The sequence below is a fragment of the Onthophagus taurus genome, chromosome 8 (assembly GCF_036711975.1).
Source record: "Onthophagus taurus isolate NC chromosome 8, IU_Otau_3.0, whole genome shotgun sequence".
In the NCBI taxonomy this organism is placed as follows: Eukaryota; Metazoa; Arthropoda; class Insecta; order Coleoptera; family Scarabaeidae; genus Onthophagus; species Onthophagus taurus.
This window is the reverse complement of record NC_091973.1, coordinates 14,843,667-14,866,420: the sequence shown is the minus strand read 5'-3', so window position 1 is coordinate 14,866,420 and position 22,754 is coordinate 14,843,667. Positions and strand designations below refer to the sequence as shown.

The window sequence follows — 22,754 nt, the reverse complement described above, 5'->3', positions numbered from 1 at the left end:
AAAAAAATAATGTGGTTAGACGCAGTAACATCTCTCTAGATAAACAAATTTCCAATAACAACTGTTGATAAAATTAAAAAAAATAAAATTATCAAAAGGAAAATTCGAGAAACAATAGAAATTACTCACAGTATAAAAAATAAATCGATCCTAAGTGTTCCCAACACATCCCAATGGTTGGTAAACCATGTTCTCCACAATCTCAATATGATTTCGATGGGCAACATCCCGTAAAGCTCAAATAGATGAATTCTTTTTTTAGTCTTAAATTCACAACCTCGGCTGCTGAATCAAACAGGCTTGATGGCTGTTTATAACTCATCTTTTTATAATTTGATGTTTATGTTCTGTTTTAGATTGAACTAATTCTATAATGTCTTTTTCACCACATTTTATATTAATTTTCTATCTGTCCTATTTCCCGATGTTGTCATCCGAAGAAATTTATCTGTTTTTTTGTGGTAATTTGTTTTTCGTGGTATTTCGTTTGTTCGTCACTGTATTTTTTGCAGATGTATTTCTCAGTTGTGATAATTGCGGTTTTTGTGGTTTTACTTTATTATGCACGTGTTATTTTTTTATTTTATTATCTATTTACTTAGAATAACATTTTAATCAGTTGTGTCCCACAGATTGATTTCATCGGTTCTATATCGGTTAAAAATGGAAAATTTTAATCAAATTGGTGCGTCATTGAATAGTAAACTTGATTTACTTAACAATATATATGCAAGATCCAGCGGATATGCGCGTGAAAAAACAACTATATTTTAAATAAAAAACAATGTATTAAATGAAAAAATTTATTTAAACCAATAAAATGTATATTTAATCTTTACAATACATTTTCTTTAGAAATCCAACTGTTCTGAGACGAATCAAAACCTAACCATTTCACGTACAATCTATCCCCTTTCCTCCTTCTTATCACTTTTTCAACGAGATAAACGTCAGGTTGTTTAGATAAACTGAGCTCAAATTCATAAAATGCTCCTGAAATGGGTTGACCATTCATATCCTCCAACAAATATGTTACAGGGTTTGTTATCTGAACTTTAGCAATTTTAAACAATTCAGTAGTCCAATTTGGTAGGTATCCTTTATCGAAAACATGTTTATGTCTACTGATTCGTACCGTATCACCAACTTTAGACTTTCATTTACCAGTAATTTTTACGAAATTGTAGACTGTATTGAGAAGCTGATTTTCAATAGATTTAGAATTTATTAAATTAGGAGCGAGGAGCTAGCTTTGTAGTCCTATGCTTTAAAGCGTTATAAATTTTAGCTACGTCATTCAAAAGATGTAACCATTTATGATTCCCGTAAAGACTAAAGTATTTATAGAGCCTTCTGTTTTATCTGACCAACCGCTTTTAGCGGCACCGATACTTTTTCGAACTGAAAAGCGGTTGGATGGGTAAAACAGATTGGTACAGATAAATTTTAACAGGCCGGTTTTAACCGATCTGTTTTATCTGACCAACCGCTTTTATCGGTTGTAACACCGATACTTTTTCAAACTGAAAAGCGGTTGGATGGGTAAAACAGATTGGTTTCTGATCAAATTATACCGTTGACGGATGGAATTCTTATAATTACTGGGGGACGTTAAGGATTGTCACAGGTTGTTATATAAACTGTTTTAGCAGATAAATTTTAACAGGCCGGTTTTAACCGATCTGTTTTATCTGACCAACCGCTTTTATCGGTTGTAACACCGATACTTTTTCAAACTGAAAAGCGGTTGGATGGGTAAAACAAATTGGTTTCTGATCAAATTATACCGTTGACGGATGGAATTCTTATAGTTACTGGGGGACGTTAAGGATTGTCGCAAGTTGTTATATAAACTGTTTTAACAGATAAATTTTAACAGGCCGGTTTTAACCGATCTGTTTTATCTGACCAACCGCTTTTATCGGCACCGATACTTTTTCGAACTGAAAAGCGGTTGGATGGGTAAAACAGATTGGTACAGATAAATTTTAACAGGCCGGTTTTAACCGATCTGTTTTATCTGACCAACCGCTTTTATCGGTTGTAACACCGATACTTTTTCAAACTGAAAAGCGGTTGGATGGGTAAAACAGATTGGTTTAAAATTTACCAAAATTAAATTAGAATTATTGACGGATATAGATCAAGTTCATTTTATTAAGAAAGGTATCCGTGGAGGTATTTCTCAATGCTCCCTACGGTACGCTAAAGCTAATAATAAATATATGGATAATTATAACCCCAATTTACCATCATCGCATTTAATGTATTGGGACGCGAATAATTTGTATGGATGGGCGATGTCGCAATATTTACCGGTTTCCAGTTTCAAGTGGTTAGATGATACCCAAATTCTAAATTTTAATTTTAATAATATATCAGATACTTCAGATTACGGTTACATTTTAGATGTAGATATCGAATACCCCGAGTATTTGCATGATACGCATAATGATTTACCTTTTTTATGTGAAAACATTTTACCACCTAACGGTAGATGTGAAAGCGATAAAAGATTGATTCCAAATTTATTTAATAAAACAAATTATGTTGTGCATTATAGAAATTTAAAGCAGGCCGTTGCTAACGGTCTTAAAGTTTCTAAAATTAATAGAGTTTTATCGTTCAGACAGTCTATCTGGTTGAAATCTTACATCGATAAGAATACAGCATTACGCCAATACGCTAATAATTCTTTTGAAAAAGATTTTTTCAAGTTAATGAATAATGCGGTTTTTGGTAAAACCATGGAAAATGTAGATAAGCGAGTCGATGTAAGATTAGTGACCAGTTGGGATGATGTTCATACTAGCGAAATCTCCGGTCGTCCTCGTTTAGGAGCTCCGAGTTTAATTGCGAAATTGAATTTTAAAAGCATAAGCATATTCACAGAAACGTTTTCGGCAATTCAAATGGATCGTCTCCATGTCGTTTACGATAAACCTCTATATGTTGGTTTTACGGTTTTAGAATTGTCTAAATTGTTAATGTATAATTTTTATTATGATTTCTTAAAACCAAAGTACGGTGAATCTATTCGCTTATGTTACATGGATACCGATAGCTTCACCGTACTAATTGATTCCGATGATGTTTATAGAGACGTGAAATTGAATTTAGATAAATTTGACACATCGAACTACAGTCCTGATAATCAGTTTGACATACCGTTACATAATAAAGCTGTTTTGGGTAAAATGAAAGACGAGAATTGCGGAAACATAATGGTTGAATTTATCGGTTTGAGGTCTAAAGTGTATGCGAATAGGGTCGCTGATGGTCGGGTTACAAAGAAATCTAAAGGTGTTAAGAAAGCTATTGTTAAACATAACATATCTTTTCAAAATTATTTAGATTGTTTAAATTCAAAATCGGTTTTATTTAAAAAACAAACGTTATTTAGAAGTTTCAATCATAACATATTTACAGCATTACAAAATAAATTGGTTCTATCACCAAATGACTCCAAGCGATATATTTGTAATAATGGAATTAATACATTCGCTTGGGGTCATTATAGTATTAATGACGATAGTACTTAGTTTAAATTTTTTCGTATTTATTCTAATAATTTATTCGTATTTAATTATGCAATAACAGGAAGTTTGATTTCTTTAAAACCTCAACGCTTTGGGGTTTCGATATTAATTAATTCGCAAAATGTGCATTTCCTGTTAAATTATCGATTTTAAAACCTCAATCCTTTGGGTTTGATAATAATTTACATTGCGCAATTCCTTATGATTGGCTACCTCTATCAAAGTTTTTTTCCTCCTCCTGGAAAAGTTTACATTATATATAAAGATATTATACCACTACTAAGCTATTTCTAATCGATAATATTAATGCGGGACTTGTCAGCTGATAATTTGTTAAATTAAAATTATCAGCTTTCCGGTACCGTGCTAATATATATTAAATTTATCAACTTTTTTTTCTTTTAATGTCATTTTTCCAATCGATTTTATTATTACTATTAGAGATCACATTAATAGATTTATTTTATCTTCAAAAATTTTCAATGTTCATTATATTTTCTTTTTGAATTAATAGCAATTACAGTTCCACTTCAGATATATATTCAATAACGTACTCATAAGTTTCGGGCATTTTTTATTATAAAAATTTCCGGTCCTTTGAGTACATTATTGTAATATTAAAATTCTTCAATTATGTTATACCGTAGAGAGAGAGAAGAGATACGTTCCGCTTCAAATATATATATATTAAATGTCAATCACTTAGTCTCGATAATTTTCTTTTTATAATAAAATTTCGAATCTTAAGTGATAGATATTGATCTATTTTACGTTCCACTTCAAATATATATATATATTAAATGTCAATCACTTAGTCTCGATAATTTTCTTTTTATAATAAAATTTCGAATCTTAAGTGATAGATATTGTTATATTAAAATTCTTCAATTATGTTATACCCAAGAATTGATATCTATTTTACGTTCCATTTCAAATGTATACAATGTCGAACGCTAATGTCCCAGTTTTTTTTTTTAAACAAATCTGAGACGTAGCGTTCGCCATTGCTATATATTGCCATTCTTCAATTATTTATTTTACACCACACATATTCATATTTTTTTCTAATATATTCTTCCAATATACTTGACGTAAATCTAAAGTACAACAGGTTTTTATTTTTTTTACAAAATCTGTTGCTTTAGATTTACATTAATATATATATATTATTTCATCACTTTACGTTTAGTTCTGGTATATTCAATGTATAAATTCAAATGAACCATACTTTGCTTCTAAAATAAGTATGGTACATTATGAATTTTACATTGGGTATATATTAATATTCTTCAATTATTCCATATACTTTTGAGTTACACCACTTTATACTCTTTTTTTGTTAACTGCGTATGATGTGGATTGAGTCTGTAGCTCATTTGATTTTTTTAATTAGCTACACCTCCGTCCAGATTAGCGTCGTTTATTTTTCATCATAATTTTCATATGCTACAGATTATGTATTGTTTTTTTGTGTCAAGTTAATATAATTTAAAAATACTATGTTCTTTCTTTCTATATTATGCTTTGAAATGTAATTAATTTTTTTTTTTAATTGTGAATCATAGATTATATTATGCTTTGAAATGCAATTAATTTTTAAAAAATGTTAATCACACATTATTTTTATATATTGTTTATATATATTATGCTTTGAAATGTAATTAATTTTTTTAAAAAATGTTAATCACACATTATTTTTATATATTGTGTATATATATTATGCTTTGAAATGTAATTATTTTTTTAAAAAATGTTAATCACACATTATTTTTATATATTGTTTATATAATATTATGCTTTGAAATGTATTAATTTTTTTTAAAAATTGTTAATATATTTATTTTTTTGTAATAAGTTTTTTCATTTCTAATCCTATATCCCCACCACCACCATTTAATTTTTCAGCTCAAGTTACACCAATTTAAAGTTCAATTCTCAATCACAGTCGATCGACGTCATTACATTTAAATTTTTCAGTTTAATTTCATAAAAAATTCTAAAAGATTAAAAGTTAATTTATTTAAATTTTTCAGTTTAATTTCATAAAAAAATTCTAAAAGATTACAAGTTCATTTATTTAAATTTTTCAGTTTAATTTCATAAAAAAATTCTAAAAGATTAAAAGTTAATTTATTTATTTATATTAATTTAAATTTTTCTATTTAATTTTCTAAAAATCCCTAGATCTCTAGTTACTTTTAATACCAACCTAATTTTTTTTCCCCCAAACTTTAGTTGGTATCCCCCCTTATACCTAATACATTGAGGCGTGACGTCACCGCAGGAGCAGCAGGAGCAACTTCCGGTCTAGAACCGGCATTCTTACACTACTTGTGTTCATTGTCACGACTCCAATATCGAGCAACGCTGGGATTATGCCGACCACGCAAAGGAAATGTAGATCAACATTTCCGTTGGCCATTTCCATCATAGTAAAGCAAAATTCCGCCCTTGTAATATTATCGTTCTCGCAGAGTTCCTGACTTTTTTGTACCTTGTACGACCTGTACCCGTGTTTCTTTAATGTTTTTAGGACGGCAACTTGTCTGCTTGACTGATTTTTATTGCGTTCAACATCAACACATACCTTCGTAATTTGTGTTTCTGTGGAGACACACATCCATGTCGCTCAAAGTTTTTAATAATATTTGAAATTGTTCCGCGACTAGGAATTGATCTGTTTTCATAGGCCACAGGAAACAAATTAATTATTTGGGCTACAGAATTGCCACCATAAAACCATTTTATCTGTACCTTTTCCGCTACAGTAAACAACATCTTAGTTTTTTTTTGCTAGGGTTAACTGCAAAGCGATGCGACCAACTTCGCCTCTCAATAATCTATGAACGATTCAATTTGTGCATTACCCCTACGCTTGTTTATCCCCCACTTAACGACACCGAATATACACACACACGTATACTTATACGTACGTCTGTGTTGGGTGTATCTCCTAAAATTAAAGTTACCAATCGGTATAAGGATCCTTCTCACCAAACATATCGTTTTAATACCCAGTCCTTATTCATCCTTTTTATCTCCATTACATAATCCCAAACACCTATTTCCTAACCTATATAGTTATTTATTTAAACTCATTATCTTGATCTCTGATTTTTTGATTGTATTTTGAGAATTATAATATGTTGAATCTACAATGTATCCCTAGGCGATTTATGTTAAGATATTCATTGATGTATTTTTGAAGTTTTTATATTTGAATTTGATTCTGTGGTCTGCACCTGCGCGTAGGGTGTTTATTTCTAACCCAATCACATGAATTTCTTGTTTTTCACCTTTTTAACGTGTTCACGATTACGACGTAGATCTTTTAGGTTAATCCTAAATTTGTTTTATATGTGCTTCATTTTAACTAATTTGATTTTTTGATATCATTTTGAATCATCTATCATGTGTATTGGCATAGCGAACAATATTGTTAATCTCTTTGTTGAATGAATAATGTTTCAAGACGAGTTTCCCCACCTTTAACTTGACAAGGTAATATAAGTATTGTTTTTAATAGTTTTGTTTTACATGTAGTTGACTTGTAGACTCCTGATGATGGTCACGTACCGAAACCGGTAGAGTTAATTAATAAAGAAAATATATTGGAGTAGTTTGACCATTTATTTTGGTTTTTCTTTTTTATTTTAATATTTGAATAACATTCGGTTGCAATTAATTACAAACCAGAACGCCATTGAAACATCGCAATTAATTTTTACATCTCCATATTCTTCGCCATTTTCACCATATTCTGTTAATTCATCAATCGGAAATGCCGCTAACCAAAGAAGTGACCCATCACGACAAACATACATGTAAATCCAGCAATTTTGATGCCGCTGAGCAGGTATCAAGAGACACCAAACACTGTAATTAGCAGCTATGCAAATTAAGCTAAGTGATCTGACAGGCATCAAGAAGGATATTGAGGAAATAAAAAAATTGCAGGAGTATATTTCGGCAATATATGATGAAATAAAGGCTAAGTTGGATACTATAAAGAAGGAAAACTCTATTCTCCAATCAACCGTTAAACATCTAACAACCAAACTCAAGCAGAAAGATGAAGCAATTGAGGAAATTCAAAATTATATTCTTAATATTACTACTTTTTAACATTGTATTATTAGACTATGATTGCTTCTCGTATTTTGTCAAATTTACGGTTGCAGTATCTTTTCCATCATAAACCATTTGTCTATGAGATTGTCTATGAAAAAAATTAATTTGCTGTCACTATCGATTATAAAGAAACCTAACTATAACTCTCTTAGTTCCTCAATCAAAGAAATCATTTTTGTTTCGCTATTTCTTAAGGTTCAGTCTAGATAGAATTTTATTAACATTTCATTTGTAGTGTGTTTAATTAATTTGAAGTGATGGTAACAGCAATTGATGAATTCGATGTAAAATAGTGAAATTGTTCACCCGAGTATATAAAAAATAAATTAATTTTCCCGATTAAAGTGTAAGTCGTCGTTGTTCTGAACAGTAGCTCGTATCCAAGCGTATACTTAAAAGTTCATTGTGTTATGGACGGTGGGTATCGTTTCTGTGTGGACTACCGCCAGTTAAATCGAATTACCCAATCACACGCGTATCCTCTTCCCCACGTGTCGTTGACGCTTGAGCGCTTGCGTGACGCAAAATACTTGTCGTCCATCGATATTGAAACCGCGTATTGGCAAATTCCGATGTCACCCGATAGTAAGAAATACACGGCGTTTACTATACCAAATCGGGGCTTCTTTCAATTTAATAGAATGCCATTTGGCCTCACCAATGCACCCGCGACTTGGCAAAGATTTATCGACGATATTATCGCTAGTGATTTCGAGCCTAACGTGTTCGTGTCTTGGATGATATAGTTATCGCTACATCCACCCTCGAAAAACATTTCCATATTGTGGAGTCGGTATGCAAACGATTGAAATCGGCGGGTCTCACATTAAACCGAAAAAATGTCAATTCTTTACAGATTCGTTAAAGTACTTGGGCTATGTTGTGGATACTACTTTTTCACTGATACCTTGTTACACTTATTTTAACTATAAAATAAATACGTTTTAATAGCGGAGCAAGTTGCACGCGTGTCTACCCGGCGACCATTACTTCTCGAATAAAAAATTTTTCCAAGTTGGCATGTTAAGTTTTGTATAAGATTTGACCAATACTTCCTCGTTCATATCCAGAATTTTATTTCTTTCTTCCGCATGACTACGTTCTTCTACCTTTTTCATGTTTCTTTCCACAATGTTTTGCCTATTCGGTATTAACAAATCTAATCTCGATTTCAATTTTCTTCCAAACATGGTCACAGCTGGACTAACTTTGGTAGTACTTTGAGATACATTGCGGTAATCAAATAAATATCTACACAAAGATATATTTACATCTTCGTTTACCAAAAATAGGTCCTAAAAAGTCTAAATGAAGTCTACTCCATGGTCTATTTGTTAACGGCCAGGGTCTAGGAGCAATTTTAGGTGGATTCTTCATTACTGCGATACAGATTTTACAACTTTTACACATTCTTTCAATATCTGCCTCCAAACTCGGCCACCAAAAATAATTTCGAGTTAAAGCCTTTGATTTATTTATTCCTAAATGGTTCAAATGAATTTCGGTTAGTAATGCGCTACGTAATTTTGTTGGAATTACCATTCTGTAACCCCATACTATCAGTCCAAATGTTCCAAATGTAATTGGTCTTTCTTATTTACACACGTACAAATTTATCCCTATCTGTTTCAGATCCGGCCAGCCGTGTAAGCAATAACTGTAAACTTACTCAGAATTGGATCTATTCTAGTTTGCATTTTAGTTTGTCTATGATTTATTGGTGGAAATTCTTGTAAATAGAATAAATAACCCATATCGACGTTTTCTTCATGTTTATGTTTTAACGGTAACCGCGACAATGCGTCCGCGTTTAGGTTCTCTTTAGAATTTATAAATTTAATTGAATATTACAGCCAGTACGGGAATGCCTTTTTTATTTCCAAATATACCTACTAATTAAAGGTTTATGATCGGTTAATAAAGTAAAATTTCGCCCAAAAATATACTGATGAAACTTTTTAACTCCATAAATTATCGCGAGTGCTTCCTTATCTATTTGCGAGTATGCTTTCTCTGATTGTGATAACGTTCTAGATGCGTACGCAATTGGAAGAACTTCGCCATTTAACATTTTCTGTGAAATTACCGCGCCAATTCCATAAGAACTTGCATCACACGACAAAAATAATGGTAATTTAGGATCATAATGTGTTAATACTCGTGGTGATCCCATTTCTTTTTTAATTGACTCAAAAACGACTTCTTGTTCTCTATTTCACCGGAAAGGTGCATGTTTTTTTAGTAATGCGTATAACGGAACTAATTTAGAAACAGCATTAGGTATAAACTTTGCGTAATAATTAACTAGACCCAAAAAAGCTCTAAGTTCTGTTACGTTAATTGGCGTTTTATATTTTAAAATAGCTTCGATTTTACTTGGCGAAGTATGAATCCCTTCTTTATCAATTACTACCCCTATACATTCCACCTTTTTCATACAAAAACTGCATTTAGATACCTGTAGCCTGAATCCGTAAGTTTCTAATTTATTGAAAACTTCTTTCATAATTTTCCAATGTTCCTCTTTTGATTCGGAATATATTAGAATATCATCTAGAAACAAAACTACTCCTTTTATATTTACAAACACATTCTCTATTAATCGTTGAAATATTCCTGGGCTACTAACTACTCCATAAGGTAATCGTTTATATTTGAATAACCCTTTATGAGTATTAATTACTACTAATTTCTGTGACTCTTCATCTAATTCAATCTGTGAATACGCTTGTGATAAGTCAATTTTTGAAAAATAACAAGATCCTTTTAATGTAACCAATAAATCATCAATTTTAGGAATTGGATATTTATCGACAGTTAAATAATTATTTATAGTAATCAGATAGTCTCCACAAATTCGTATTTCACCATTAGCTGTAACGCCTAATTTTACCCAAGACAACGAAAATACAATAATACAAACAAAATTACACTTATTTATCAAATTCAATTTTATCGTGACCCTGTACGAGTCCTCGTCTAGCTCACCGCCGAAGGGAGGGATTACTTCTTTAAGGCGCCACACAGTTAACCTCATACCGTGCGCGAACTGCGATGCGAGTTATTCAAGTTAATGAAAGTTATAAAAAAATGCAAGACCAACAAAATAGACAAAAGAAAAGAACATCGATTTGCCAAAGATACCGGATTAAATTTTATTATGGTAAATTAAATAATTCAAAATACAGGAAGGTAAAAATAATAAAAATATTAGTCTAAGGTTATGTTTGAACGCCATGAACTTGGAAGATATTTGTTAGCCGTATTTGAAGAATAAGAGATCTATTGAATCTATTGATATATCTATTGATTCTATTGAAGAGAAAATGATTCGTTGAGGTCAATGAGTTTCCTCTGTTTTAGATTCAAATTACCCGGAGGCAAATCTAGTATCGTGCTAACAAAATCTGAACATAAATTCTCAAAAATCAAAATTATACCCAAATTAAACAAAGTATAAGGTAAGTAACAAGTTAAAGGCGTTAGCGTTGAAAACGCTGGTTGCCAAGATTACAACAAAATTAATAACTTTACTTCCGTTAAAATAAATTACAAATCAAAGTATTTTCTTTTAGGATTTTACACAAAACCAAAATAAGAGTTTATCTAAACACTTTAAATGGAACCAAACTGTTCCAAGAAAACAATAAAATTAAAAGTAATAAATACCGTGCCGGGCTTTATATTTCCCTGATCGGAGAATCTTTTTTAAGGAGTTTTTTAAGGAGTTTAATTTATAAATTTTTCAAGAATGAATTTTTTTTCTGTCTTAAAAATCAAATGTGCTGATGAACTCGCGACTAATATCTGGTCTCGAAAATTTGGGTGCCGAGATCAATTTTTCCCGAATTTATTATATATTATATATTATTAAATATATATATTTATTTTTCTTGTAAAGTGATGTAATTGGAGCGATAATGGATGAAAAATTTGACACAAATCTGCTGTGCCATGACGTCATTCCAACAAGTCTTCTAACTTCTCTGAATTTACTGGGGATAGGGATAGATAAAATGGATTGAAACTTTTTGGGATCAACATGTAACCCATCGCGATCTACTACATATCCTAAATATTTTAACGATTCACGAAAGAAAACGCATTTATCTCGATTTAACGTAAGCCTGGCCGATTTTAACCGCGAACATACTTCCCCTATTAAATGAAATTATTATTACATCGTCCAAATATACAAAAACGTAAGGTTCTAAATCCGCTCCTAAGACATTATCAATAAACCGTTGCCATATGGCAGGCGCATTTGAGAGACCGAACGGCATTCTCTTAAATTGGAATAATCCCCTATTAGGTACAATAAAAGCCTAACTACCATTCACGGAGTACGATACACGTTCCACGTGTATCTGTACTCCTTTCTTTGAATTGTCCCCATATAGTAATACTGCTTTTAATAATGGTTTAGAAGAGTCAATAAACAAACGCCGCTGTTGTGGAATATATTGTATGTCCATAGCAGTCATAACTCGGCAATATTATTACAATACGCAAATGTCTTGTTGTTTAGCAGTGTAAAATAAATTAAAAATGATGCTTGTCGTTGGCGAAAATAGCTTATTCTCACATTTAGATATAATATACACTGCTTTTAGTTGACAAAGAATTTGTGCTTTTCGCGATGATAGTTTTAACATACGAACTATGTTGTTCAAGCGCGTTTGGGTAATTGGAATATGATTGCATACTGCACTAAATTCTGAAGGTTCATACGTGGAAACAACCGCGACGACGGTTGGTGCTTAATTTGACTCTGATGAATTCCATTCATTTGAACTTGGACGTATTGGAGGTGGATTGACATCACTATGTGGTAGTGGAGTTTGTGCTGATGGCATGTTGCAACCTTCTTCAGAAACAAGTTCGAAGTGATTCGTGTGATTGAAACGACTTCGAACTTGTTTCTGAAGAAGAAAACGCACGGCTTAACCCGAAAGTTTCTAGTTCTAGGTCTAGTATTAGCTCTAGTGATAGTGCTAATGTTAGTTCTAGTTTTAGTTTAAAAAACATACATGTAACATTACCGATAGTCAACTAACAACATTAAGAACATCTTAAAATTACATCCACAATAAACGACGGTACAAATCCGGACAAGTAAGGCATGCGAGATAAGGCCTATACTAGGTCATCAAGTGCTCAGACAGTACTCATCCACACTGTAGAATGCTCTCGCTAACAAGTAATTTTTGATTTAAAATTATTAATATCAAGTAATTTAATGGGACTAGGCAACAAATTAAAAAATTTAATTCCATAATAATTAGTGTCCATCCTTAGCTCTTTCAGTGCCAGTATAATCAATTACGAGGTTATCATGATGTCTGGTTCCATAATGATGGACCTCATCATGTCTTTTGAAATTCTGAAGATTTTTTTAATGTATAAGCGACAGTTAAATATATAAATACAAGGTAGAGTTAAGACTTTTAACTCTACAAATTTAGTTCTACAACACTCAGAGGATTTTAAATTCGAAATCGCTCGGATACATCGTCTCTAAGCGCTAAACACCCGAGCAGCATGTGCAGAATGACCCCAAGTGAGAATGGCATATGATAACTGAGTATAAAAATATCCATAGTAGGCTGTCATTACTGTATTTACTGGAACGATATTAATTAAATTTCTAATACAGTAAATAATTTTGTTTAATTTACTAGTAGTTCGTATTGCATCCTCTTCCCATGTAAGTTTACGATCTAAATGAACTCCTAGATATTTGACAGTACGGTTATCAACATTATCATTAAGTGCACGTAATGAGAAGATTAACCGCTGAGTCTTAGATTCATTTACGCGAAGCTGATTAGCTGAAAATCAGCCAAAAATGCAACCCTGAGATCCAACCACCTCACTATAAAGATCTTGGTGGTTGTGTCATCAGCAAATAATATAATGTTACTTGACGCATTTGATAAATTTGATAAATAAGCTTTAAGTAGCTTAACAGAACGGCAAGAAGTATCCACGACCGTACGTGAGCAACAAAAACCATGAATTTGTCGGATTTAACGGTCAAAATGATGGTTAATGAAACAACTTTCTAAAAGCGTTAATATTTCTATTGTTTATTCAATCTTCCTCAGAGCTATTCAATGCTAAAAGGTTTTTACAAGAGAAAACACCAACAATTAAAAGTTTGATAATCATTCATGAAAAAATTAACTAGCAAAAAATCAACTTACTTGTTTAATGAGGCTAGGGAATGAGCAACGTTTGACTTCATAATAAACTTGTTAAAAAATTTTTTAAATATTGAAAATTACTAAACTTGTCCATAATAAAATTGAATTAAGTATTACGTTAACAATTTAAAATTTAAGACACAACCCTCGGGAAAACAAGATGGACATTACACGTTAAAATAAGTTGTTACAATAAAAAACTCGTTTTTTTAAATACGGCGTATGCTACATGTCAACCACAGCGCAAACTTCAACAATTGGAAGATAACCAGCGGGAATTTTAAAATTAAGTAACAATGTAAATTGAAAAATTTTGCAATAGAAACCAAAATTATACAGACAAAAGTTAATGAAATTTAAGGATTAAATTTACATTCAAATTGACTTATAAATAAACAGAAAAACTATAAAATTTCAATCAAAATACCATGTCAGTAGAATAATTAAAGTTGTCAATACTGTTATTGTGTTGATCCGTGTCACTATGGTGTTGGTTGGAATTATCTTTAGCAAACAAATATGCGTAAATGTTACTGAGATTATTTGTATCATTTTTAAAGTTAACCGTGTTTTTGGTGTAGTTGATATGTACCATTTCCAGAAAAAGCCTATTATGATAATTGGGTTCCGAATCAAGAATCTTGACATTATCAAAATCAAAAGAATGTTTACAGTCAATGACGTGTTGGGATAGAGCACAACCGGTGTTTGATAATCTACAATCACTTTTATGTTTCGAGACTTTGCTTTTTAGCCATTGTGATGTTTGTCCAACGGATTTTCCATCACAGTCATTGCATGAAACACAGTATATAACATTAGACTTAAGTTGCTCAAGGGTCCTGTCCTCTAATTTAGAAAAATGGTTCCCCAGTTTGTTCTCATAACATTCAACGATTTTAACATTCTCAATACATGAAAGAGCCTGTTTTAGTCCGTTACTCAGGTTTTCGATGTAAGGAAGCTTTTTATAAATAGTCGAAACAGTAGTAAGTTGTGAAGGATTTGTTAAGCTTACTTCACGTTGAGTGTTCGTATTAAATGTAGAAAACAAAATGTTGTTAATTAACTTAATCGGATAACCATTGTTAATAAAATTATTTTTAAGAAACTGTAAATTGTTTTGTAAAAATTGGTGGTTGCAAATACTGGTAACTCTGTGTTTCATACAACGAATGGTAGAGATTTTGTGTTTTATGTGATGATTCGAAAAATAGTTTAAATACCGTCCTGAGTATGTTGGCTTTACATACCAGTTAAACTGAATGTTATTATCAGAATCGCGAATAACTTTAGTGTCAAGGAAAGGTAAGCTGTTGTTAACTTCCCTTTCGATTGTAAATTGAATACTCTGATGAAAATTATTAAAACACGTCAAAATGACATCCACATCCTCCCCATGAACTCCCAAAATTAAGTCATCAACATACTTCTTTATAAATTGAGTACGAAAAACAGAATTATGCCGGAACACATGGCTGATATTTTGAGTCTAGCATTTTGTGGTAGAACTACTTACAATATTACGAATACTGGATAATCACTGGATGTTGTGAGTTTGTTTACTGTTATACCTTTGGATTTGGTAAATAGGATTGTTGAGGAAAGATGGGACGTAATAACTGAAGTTTGTTGTTGGGATAAAGATACATTTTTATTGAGTTTAAAAACACTTTTTGAGAACTCTAAGTTTACTTTTGATAATGTACCTACAAACAAATTGAAGGTACCCCAATGGGATCAAAATTGTCACCAATTTTAGCATTGATAGTGATGGACTACGCGCTGGACGAAATATTGACTAAAAATAATTCTGTTTTTAATTCTGTTAAACCCGACAAATTCATCGTTTTTGTTGCTTAACAGAACCACCATCAAAGCCAAAATTTTGTAATTTAATTATCAATTAGTTATGACATACGCAGTCGAATGCTTTCGTAAAATCGTAAAAGGATGCCTGTGCATAATGTTTGTTTTCAAAGCATTCATTAACATATGAAACTAATTTGCAAATTGCTGACGTAGTTGATTTATTTTTCCTGAAACCAAACTGTGACTCGTTTAGGAGGTTATTGGATTCAAGATACGCAATTATCTGGTTATATAAAACTATTTCGAAAATTTTACCCAAAACAGGTGTAATTGAGATTGGTCTGTAATTTGAGACCTCATTAATTGAACCCCTTTTGTAAACAGGTAATTAAATAAATAAGTAACCACTTTACTTATGTTTAAGCAATCTGAGAAAATATGAACAGTGATACATTGATTAATTAGCTTAGCTAAGGGAATAATAATTAATATTAGTTAATGATTTTCTTTCCATTTTATAATCAATGTAAAAACAGCGATTTTGCACTTCAAATGGATTTATTTTTCTCTACCGGTTTCGCTACATTATTCGTAGCATCATCAGGAGAATACCTGGATAGATACAAAGCATTTTTACAAATTAAACTTAAAACGATAGTCACATTGCATTATTTGAAAATGGATGAATCACATTAAACAATTTAAAACTTACGTCAAATGTTCACAAAAGATTCCTCAAATAGATGTTGTTAAGCATTTACTGAATTCCTTTTTATTTTTAGGAATGACACTAAAAAAACCCTTGGAGAATCGAGATTAGAGATTAGAACACCTTACGGGCCGTAACTTACGGCGTCGTACACTGCTGCTAAAATTATATTTTGTGAGGTTAGGGACCCCGTGGTTAATAAGAGGATATTTCATTTTTGTCAAATGGTATTACCGTGGAGGGTGGTGTTAAGAAATAGTCGAGACCGGCGCGGGAAAAATCTGAGACGCTTATAGAAAGTTACTTAAAAACGCGGGTGTTAGAAAAAAACTGTCAAAAAGGAAAAATCTTACTGTTCTTGTAGAATAAGTAGAAGTATCTCTTCGAATAGCAAATAAAAGCCGAAGTGCTTCTATCGAACGTGTGTATTAACACGATTGAAACTACTTTTTAACGAAAATTACACGGAACGATTTATTACGCTTTTTGATGTCAACTACAACAACTCGTGAGAACAACTGAATAACAATAACGAATAAAATACGGAACGGCCGACTAATATATAAATTATAAAAACTTTGAACATTACCGCCCGCCTTGCCGAATGGCAACAGAAAATTAAAAAAAAATATACAATAATTTGAAAATTGACCCTAACTGAAATGATTACAAACTAAATAAAAAAAAATGGCGGCAGGAAAACAAACTTTTACATTAAATAAAGTAATGAAATAATTAGAAAGAAATTAACAATAAAAGACTGAATTAAATGAAACTGAATGAAATGTGAAAAAATAACTAGAATTGAATATCATTACTAATTTGTACAATCTGGCAAAATGCTTAACTTAGCGAACGGACGAACAAGCGTTGAATTTGCGGTTTTGAGCGTTGCGACGCGAGCGTGGCCATCGGCACCGGAATGAATTTGAAGAATTCTTGCTAGAGACCATTTCGCCGGAGGTAATCTTTCATCTCGAATGAGTACAAGCTGTCCAATTTGAGGAAGATTTTGTTGATTGAACCATTTCGTAGCGTTCTGCATGGATTGTAAGTAAAACTTTTCCCAAATCTTCCAGAAATCTTCGACCATACGACGAAGAAGCTGCCATCGAGAGAGTCTCGATATCTTTTCATCGAAGACGGACGGCTCCGGAACAACGGTGAGAGCGTTACCGATGAGAAAGTGAGCCGGAGTCAGAACATCAAAATTGTTCGGATCGTCAGATATTGAACATAGAGGTCTTGAATTTAGCACGGCCTCAATTTGAATCAAAACGGTGTTGAATTCTTCATACGTAAGAAGTGTCGATCCGACAATTTTTCGAAGATGGCCTTTAACAGATTTTACTCCGGCCTCCCACTTTCCACCGAAATGTGGTGCTCCGGGAGGATTGAACTTCCATCGGGTGCCGTCGCCGCTCAAGAGACTAGCCATTTCTTTCCATTCTTTGGACGCTGCAGAAAACATGGAACGCAGCTCACGATCAGCTCCAACAAGATTCGTGCCACAGTCGCTGTAGAGGCATTCACTGATACCTCTTCTTCCGGAAAATCGCTTGTACGCAGCAAGAAATCCTGAAGTTGAATAATCTGTGGCCACTTCTAAATGGACGGCTGAAGTGGCTAAACAAACAAACAGAATAAGATAACCCTTATACGTCTTACTACCACGTCCTCGAAGATGCTTCAGATGAAAAGGTCCGGCGTAATCAACACCGGTGTGTAGAAACGGGCGGGATGATATGACTCTTGAAGGCGGAAGTTGGCCCATCAACTGCTGGCTGATGACTGCTCGTTGTTTCGCACAAATCATACATCGATGAATGAACGAACGGACAGGTACTCGCCCTCCAACGATCCAGAAATGGCGTCGGATTGAAGATAAAGTTAGTTGAGTTCCTCCATGCAACGTAGCTCGATGATGTTTGTCGATCAGAAGAATCGTAATTGGCGAATCTTTTGGAAGGATGATTGGATGCTTCTCATTCCAATCCAAATTTGAAAATCGAAGGCGCCCGGTCACTCGTAGAAAACCTTTACCGTCTATGAACGGAGAAAGTCGGAAAAGAGAACTTGAACGCGGCACTACACGGCCGTCCGTTAGAATTTGAATTTCGTCCGAGAAATGAAGTTGTTGACACTCGCGCACCCAGAACATTAAAGAGTCGTTCAGTTCATCAGGAGAAAGTATGTCTGAAAACTTTGAATTAGTCTTTACTTTATGAAAAAATCTCTTACACCAAGCAGTGACTCGCAGAAGCTTGTTCAACGACGAATATTTCAACTTTAAATCCCATCCTTTTTTCATAGCAGTTGCGGTGTTGGATGTATGGATAGAACGTGCTTCTGGAATTTCTTTGGCATCCGAATTGGTCCGAAGAGATGGCCATTCTGAGGGTGGTGAGCGAAGCCAAGACGGTCCATTCCACCATAACGTTTCGGCTTCAAGTTTCGTCACTGAAACTCCACGGGAAGACAAATCGGCTGGGTTTTCTTTCGTCGGAACGTAGCGCCAATGAACATGAGAAAGCTCCTGAATTTCTGTTACTCTATTCCGGACGAAATCTTTCCATCTTGAAGGATGACTTCAGATCCAAGAAAGTGCCACCGTAGAATCGCTCCATAGAAAAATTGGAACTTCGTTGAAATCCAGTGTTGCCCGAACGCGTTTTATCAACCGAACTAACAACACGGTGGCGCACAATTCAAGTCGCGGAATGGTTACGCGTTTAAGAGGTGCCACTTTCATTTTAGAAAAAAGAAGAGAAACGCGAACATCATCAGCTCTTGAAACGCGAAGATACACTACCGCACCAAAGGCACTAGTCGAAGCATCCGCGAACCCGTGCAATTCAATCGAAGAACAATCGCGAGTAATTCCAAGCCATCTCGGAATGCGAATTACCGGACACGTTTGAAAAGAGTTAGCGTATTCGTTCCATTGAAGAGAAAGGTCATGCGGAAGGATTTCGTCCCATTCGAGATTGCAAGTCCACAAATTTTGCATAAAAATCTTCGCAGTTACAATGATCGGAGAAAGCCACCCGAGGGGGTCGAATAAACGCGCAATGAATGATAGAACTTTACGCTTAGTAAGTTCTCGGAAGTCAAAATCGTCATTATTAAAACAAAATAGAAAGTCATCGGTCGAATTGTTCCAAAGAATACCCAATGCGCGAGGGGAATTGTCATCTTGAACACGCAACGTTTCTGTATCGGATAGAAGGTCTGAAGGAACATATGCGAGCGCTTCTGAAACATTTGAAATCCACTTTCGCGCTAGGAAACCGCCCGCCGTTAAAACTCGATTTAATTGAAAGATTAATTCTTGAACTTCATCAATGTCATTAGCACCGGAAATGATATCGTCCACGTAAGTGTCGCGAAAAAGAGCAGAAGAACCGAGAGGCTGCTCTTCAACATGTTCTTCTGCTAACTGTCGAATACAACGAATTGCGAGATATGGTGCGCATGAAAGTCCGTAGGTTACCGTTGTCAGGTCGTAACTTTGAAGAGGTTCCGAAGGATTTTCACGCCAGACGATTCGTTGAAACTGCCAATCATCTTGATGAACGTCAATTTGACGATACATTTTCTCTAAGTCACACGCGAACGCGACGGGATGGCGTCTCCACCTTAGAAGAACATCAACAAGTTCACTTTGAAGTTTCGGACCAGTATGAAGACAATCGTTTAACGATAATCCAGATGATGTTTTTTGTGATCCGTTAAACACGACACGAAGCTTAGTAGTCGTACTAGATTCGCGAATCACCCCGTGATGCGGAAGATAGAAGTTGGGTGATTCGACTGGCACTGTAACGGGACGCATATGATTTAAATCGAGATATTCGCGCATAAATTTGCTATACGCGGTCTTGAAGCTTTCATCCCGCGCGAATCTTAACTCGGAACGAGAAAAAGTCTTAACAGCGGACATATAAGAATTTCCCAATTCACGCGGAGACTTTCGAAATGGTAAACGAACAATAAAACGTCCAGAGCTGTCACGCGAATGTGAATTGACGAAATGTTTTTCACAATCAATTTCGTCGGTAGATAAACACGGCTTAGAACTTGATTCTTCTTCTATCGTCCAGAACTTTTGCATTAAATCCGCGAATTCACGATCTATCGAACACTGAAAACCATACGGGTTGAAGTTTGATTGTGATTGATTCGACAGTACGCCGGAAAGAATCCATCCAAACGCGGTTTGCTGAGCAATCAAAGAACCATCACTGCTTCGTTTAACACCATTTTGAAGAATTTTAGAATATAAACTCACACCAAGAATCAAATCAATTCTTTTTGATGATGAGATATCTGAATCGGCTAACGGTAAATTCAGTAGCTCAATCGGTAACTGAGCAGAATATTTTTGAGGTAAATAAGCGGTTAATTTCGGCAATATTAACGCTTCTTCGTTGAATGAAAGAAATGGATTGAATTGCGAACTTAATTGAACTGTAACAATTCCGTTTGAAATACTTGTACGTTGCGAACCAATTCCTGAAATAGGAATACTTGCTGGTTTTCGCGGAAGTTGAAGCTGTTGTACAAGTGACTCGGTGATGAAAGAAACTTCGGATCCTTGATCAATAAGGGCTCTAACGATGACGGAATGTCCACGCGATGATTCAATCCGGACTAAAGCTGTAGCCAACAGTACCGGAGCATGAATGTGGTGCGAATGTAAAAGATGATTCGATACGGTTAAGTCATTAGCGGTGATGCTCGGTTGTTCTTGTATGGGCGCGAAAACTGTTCCTGACTTTGAAGGTTCAACTGAAGATTGTATTCTAGTTGAAGTTGAGCGTCGTGGCGCGTCGTGAAGAGACGTATGGTGAGATTTGCGACAAACGCGACATCGTTTAGAAACGCGACATTTGTTGACGGTATGTGAACCAAGACAATTGAAGCATAATTTTCGGGATATCACAAAATCCTGCCGTTCTGCCGGACTTTTTGAAAGGTAAGCCGGACATGAAGAAATGTAATGCGCTGAGTTGCACATAACACAACCATTTACAGGAGAATAAGCATTATGAGCTTTCACACTAGAGACTTTTGAACCCGTTGAAATGGAATACACTTTACGGCTAGATTGAAGATTTTCGACAGCTTCCAAGGTGTGAATACGGTTCATCAGAAAGTCCTCAAGCTCATCGAACGTTGACGGATCGCGATGATTTCCAATCGATCTCTCCCATTCTTTAACGGCGTCTGTATCTAATTTTCGTACGATTAAATATACGAGAATATAGTCCCAATGCTGAATCGGACATTTCAATACTTTTAAGGCACCGAAAGCTTCTTTAATTTCCCCGACAAGACGTTTAAGTTCGCTAGAAGAATCACCCTTTACGGCACGCGCGGAAAATAAAATCGATAATTGAGTCTCAATTAATAACCGTCGATTTTCATACCGGTCAATCAATATTTGCCACGATCTTGAAAAGTTATCACCGGTAACAGAAATGTTTTTTAATAACTGAGCGGGTTCACCGGTCAAACTCATTTTTAAATATTGAAGACGTTCGACATCGGTAAGATCTTCATTGTCATTGACCATTGTAGAAAACAAGTCCTGGAATTGAGCCCAATTGGCGTATTTACCGTCGAAGGTTGGAAGATCAATTTTCGGTAAATGACGCGAACGCGATGACGAATAACTGACGTTTGAAACTGGTTTTGTATCAACTTCCGGGGTCGGAGACAGCGGAAGAGGATTTAACAAATCAAGCAATGTCCCCTTAGCATCGAAATAAGCTTCCTCACATTCAGAAAAAATGTCCTCGGTGAAATATATCGTATCCGAATATTTGTCGCGATACTGAATTAATTGTTTATGAGCATTATTAAACTCATCCCAATTAGTCTCAAGTCGTTCCAAACGACTTTGAATGTTTCCGCGAGTACGTTTAGCGATCGCGAGCTTTTTCAAATTATCTATTGTCCGAGAAATTAACCCGTGAATGTCATTTTGCCGTTCGAAAATCGGGTTTAAGTCAATTTCACGAGCGGTCGCCATGGTAACGTAAACACACAATAACGAAAATGAAAAATACTCAAAACGTCTCAAAAAATCTCGGCCTTCTCTCCGCACTTCCGGTTATATCCGGCTCGAAGGACCAAAAAATGTTAAGAAATAGTCGAAACCGGCGCGGGAAAAATCTGAGACGCTTATAGAAAGTTACTTAAAAACGCGGGTGTTAGAAAAAAACTGTCAAAAAGGAAAAATCTTACTGTTCTTGTAGAATAAGTAGAAGTATCTCTTCGAATAGCAAATAAAAGCCGAAGTGCTTCTATCGAACGTGTGTATTAACACGATTGAAACTACTTTTTAACGAA

At 34.2% G+C, this 22,754-nt stretch overlaps 2 protein-coding genes and 1 long non-coding RNA gene across 3 annotated transcripts; 2 read left to right on the top strand and 1 right to left on the bottom strand.

Moving 5' to 3' along the window:
• The first annotated feature begins 2,225 nt into the window (after positions 1-2,225).
• LOC139431248 (uncharacterized) lies at positions 2,226-3,542 on the top strand. Its single transcript, XM_071198888.1, has one exon. The coding sequence runs from the start codon at positions 2,226-2,228 to the stop codon at positions 3,540-3,542; it is 1,317 nt and encodes a 438-aa protein (XP_071054989.1).
• A 3,317-nt stretch (positions 3,543-6,859) lies between these two features.
• Positions 6,860-7,200, top strand: LOC139430963 (uncharacterized). Its single transcript, XR_011641318.1, has 2 exons — positions 6,860-7,040; positions 7,094-7,200. It is a non-coding gene; the product is annotated as an uncharacterized lncRNA (long non-coding RNA).
• A 2,685-nt stretch (positions 7,201-9,885) lies between these two features.
• On the bottom strand, positions 9,886-22,434 carry LOC139431247 (uncharacterized). The gene is made up of 4 exons (XM_071198887.1): positions 19,088-22,434; positions 18,066-18,985; positions 17,226-18,023; positions 9,886-10,553 (listed from the first exon to the last, which is right to left on the bottom strand). Exons 1-4 carry the CDS (start codon positions 22,432-22,434, stop codon positions 9,886-9,888), a joined length of 5,733 nt encoding a protein of 1,910 aa, XP_071054988.1.
• Between the last annotated feature and the right edge of the window lie 320 nt (positions 22,435-22,754).

Bases quoted from the DNA above. Each gene is read 5' to 3' on its own strand.
- LOC139431248 (XM_071198888.1), top strand. From the start codon at position 2,226: ATGGATAATTATAACCCCAATTTACCATCATCGCATTTAATGTATTGG.
- LOC139431247 (XM_071198887.1), bottom strand. From the start codon at position 22,434: ATGGCGACCGCTCGTGAAATTGACTTAAACCCGATTTTCGAACGGCAA. The intron at 18,986-19,087 runs GTTAGTTCGGTT...TTGGATCTGAAG, and splicing joins GAATTGTGCGCCACCGTGTT to TCATCCTTCAAGATGGAAAG. The intron at 18,024-18,065 runs GTAAGACGTATA...TTGTTTGTTTAG, and splicing joins GCATCTTCGAGGACGTGGTA to CCACTTCAGCCGTCCATTTA.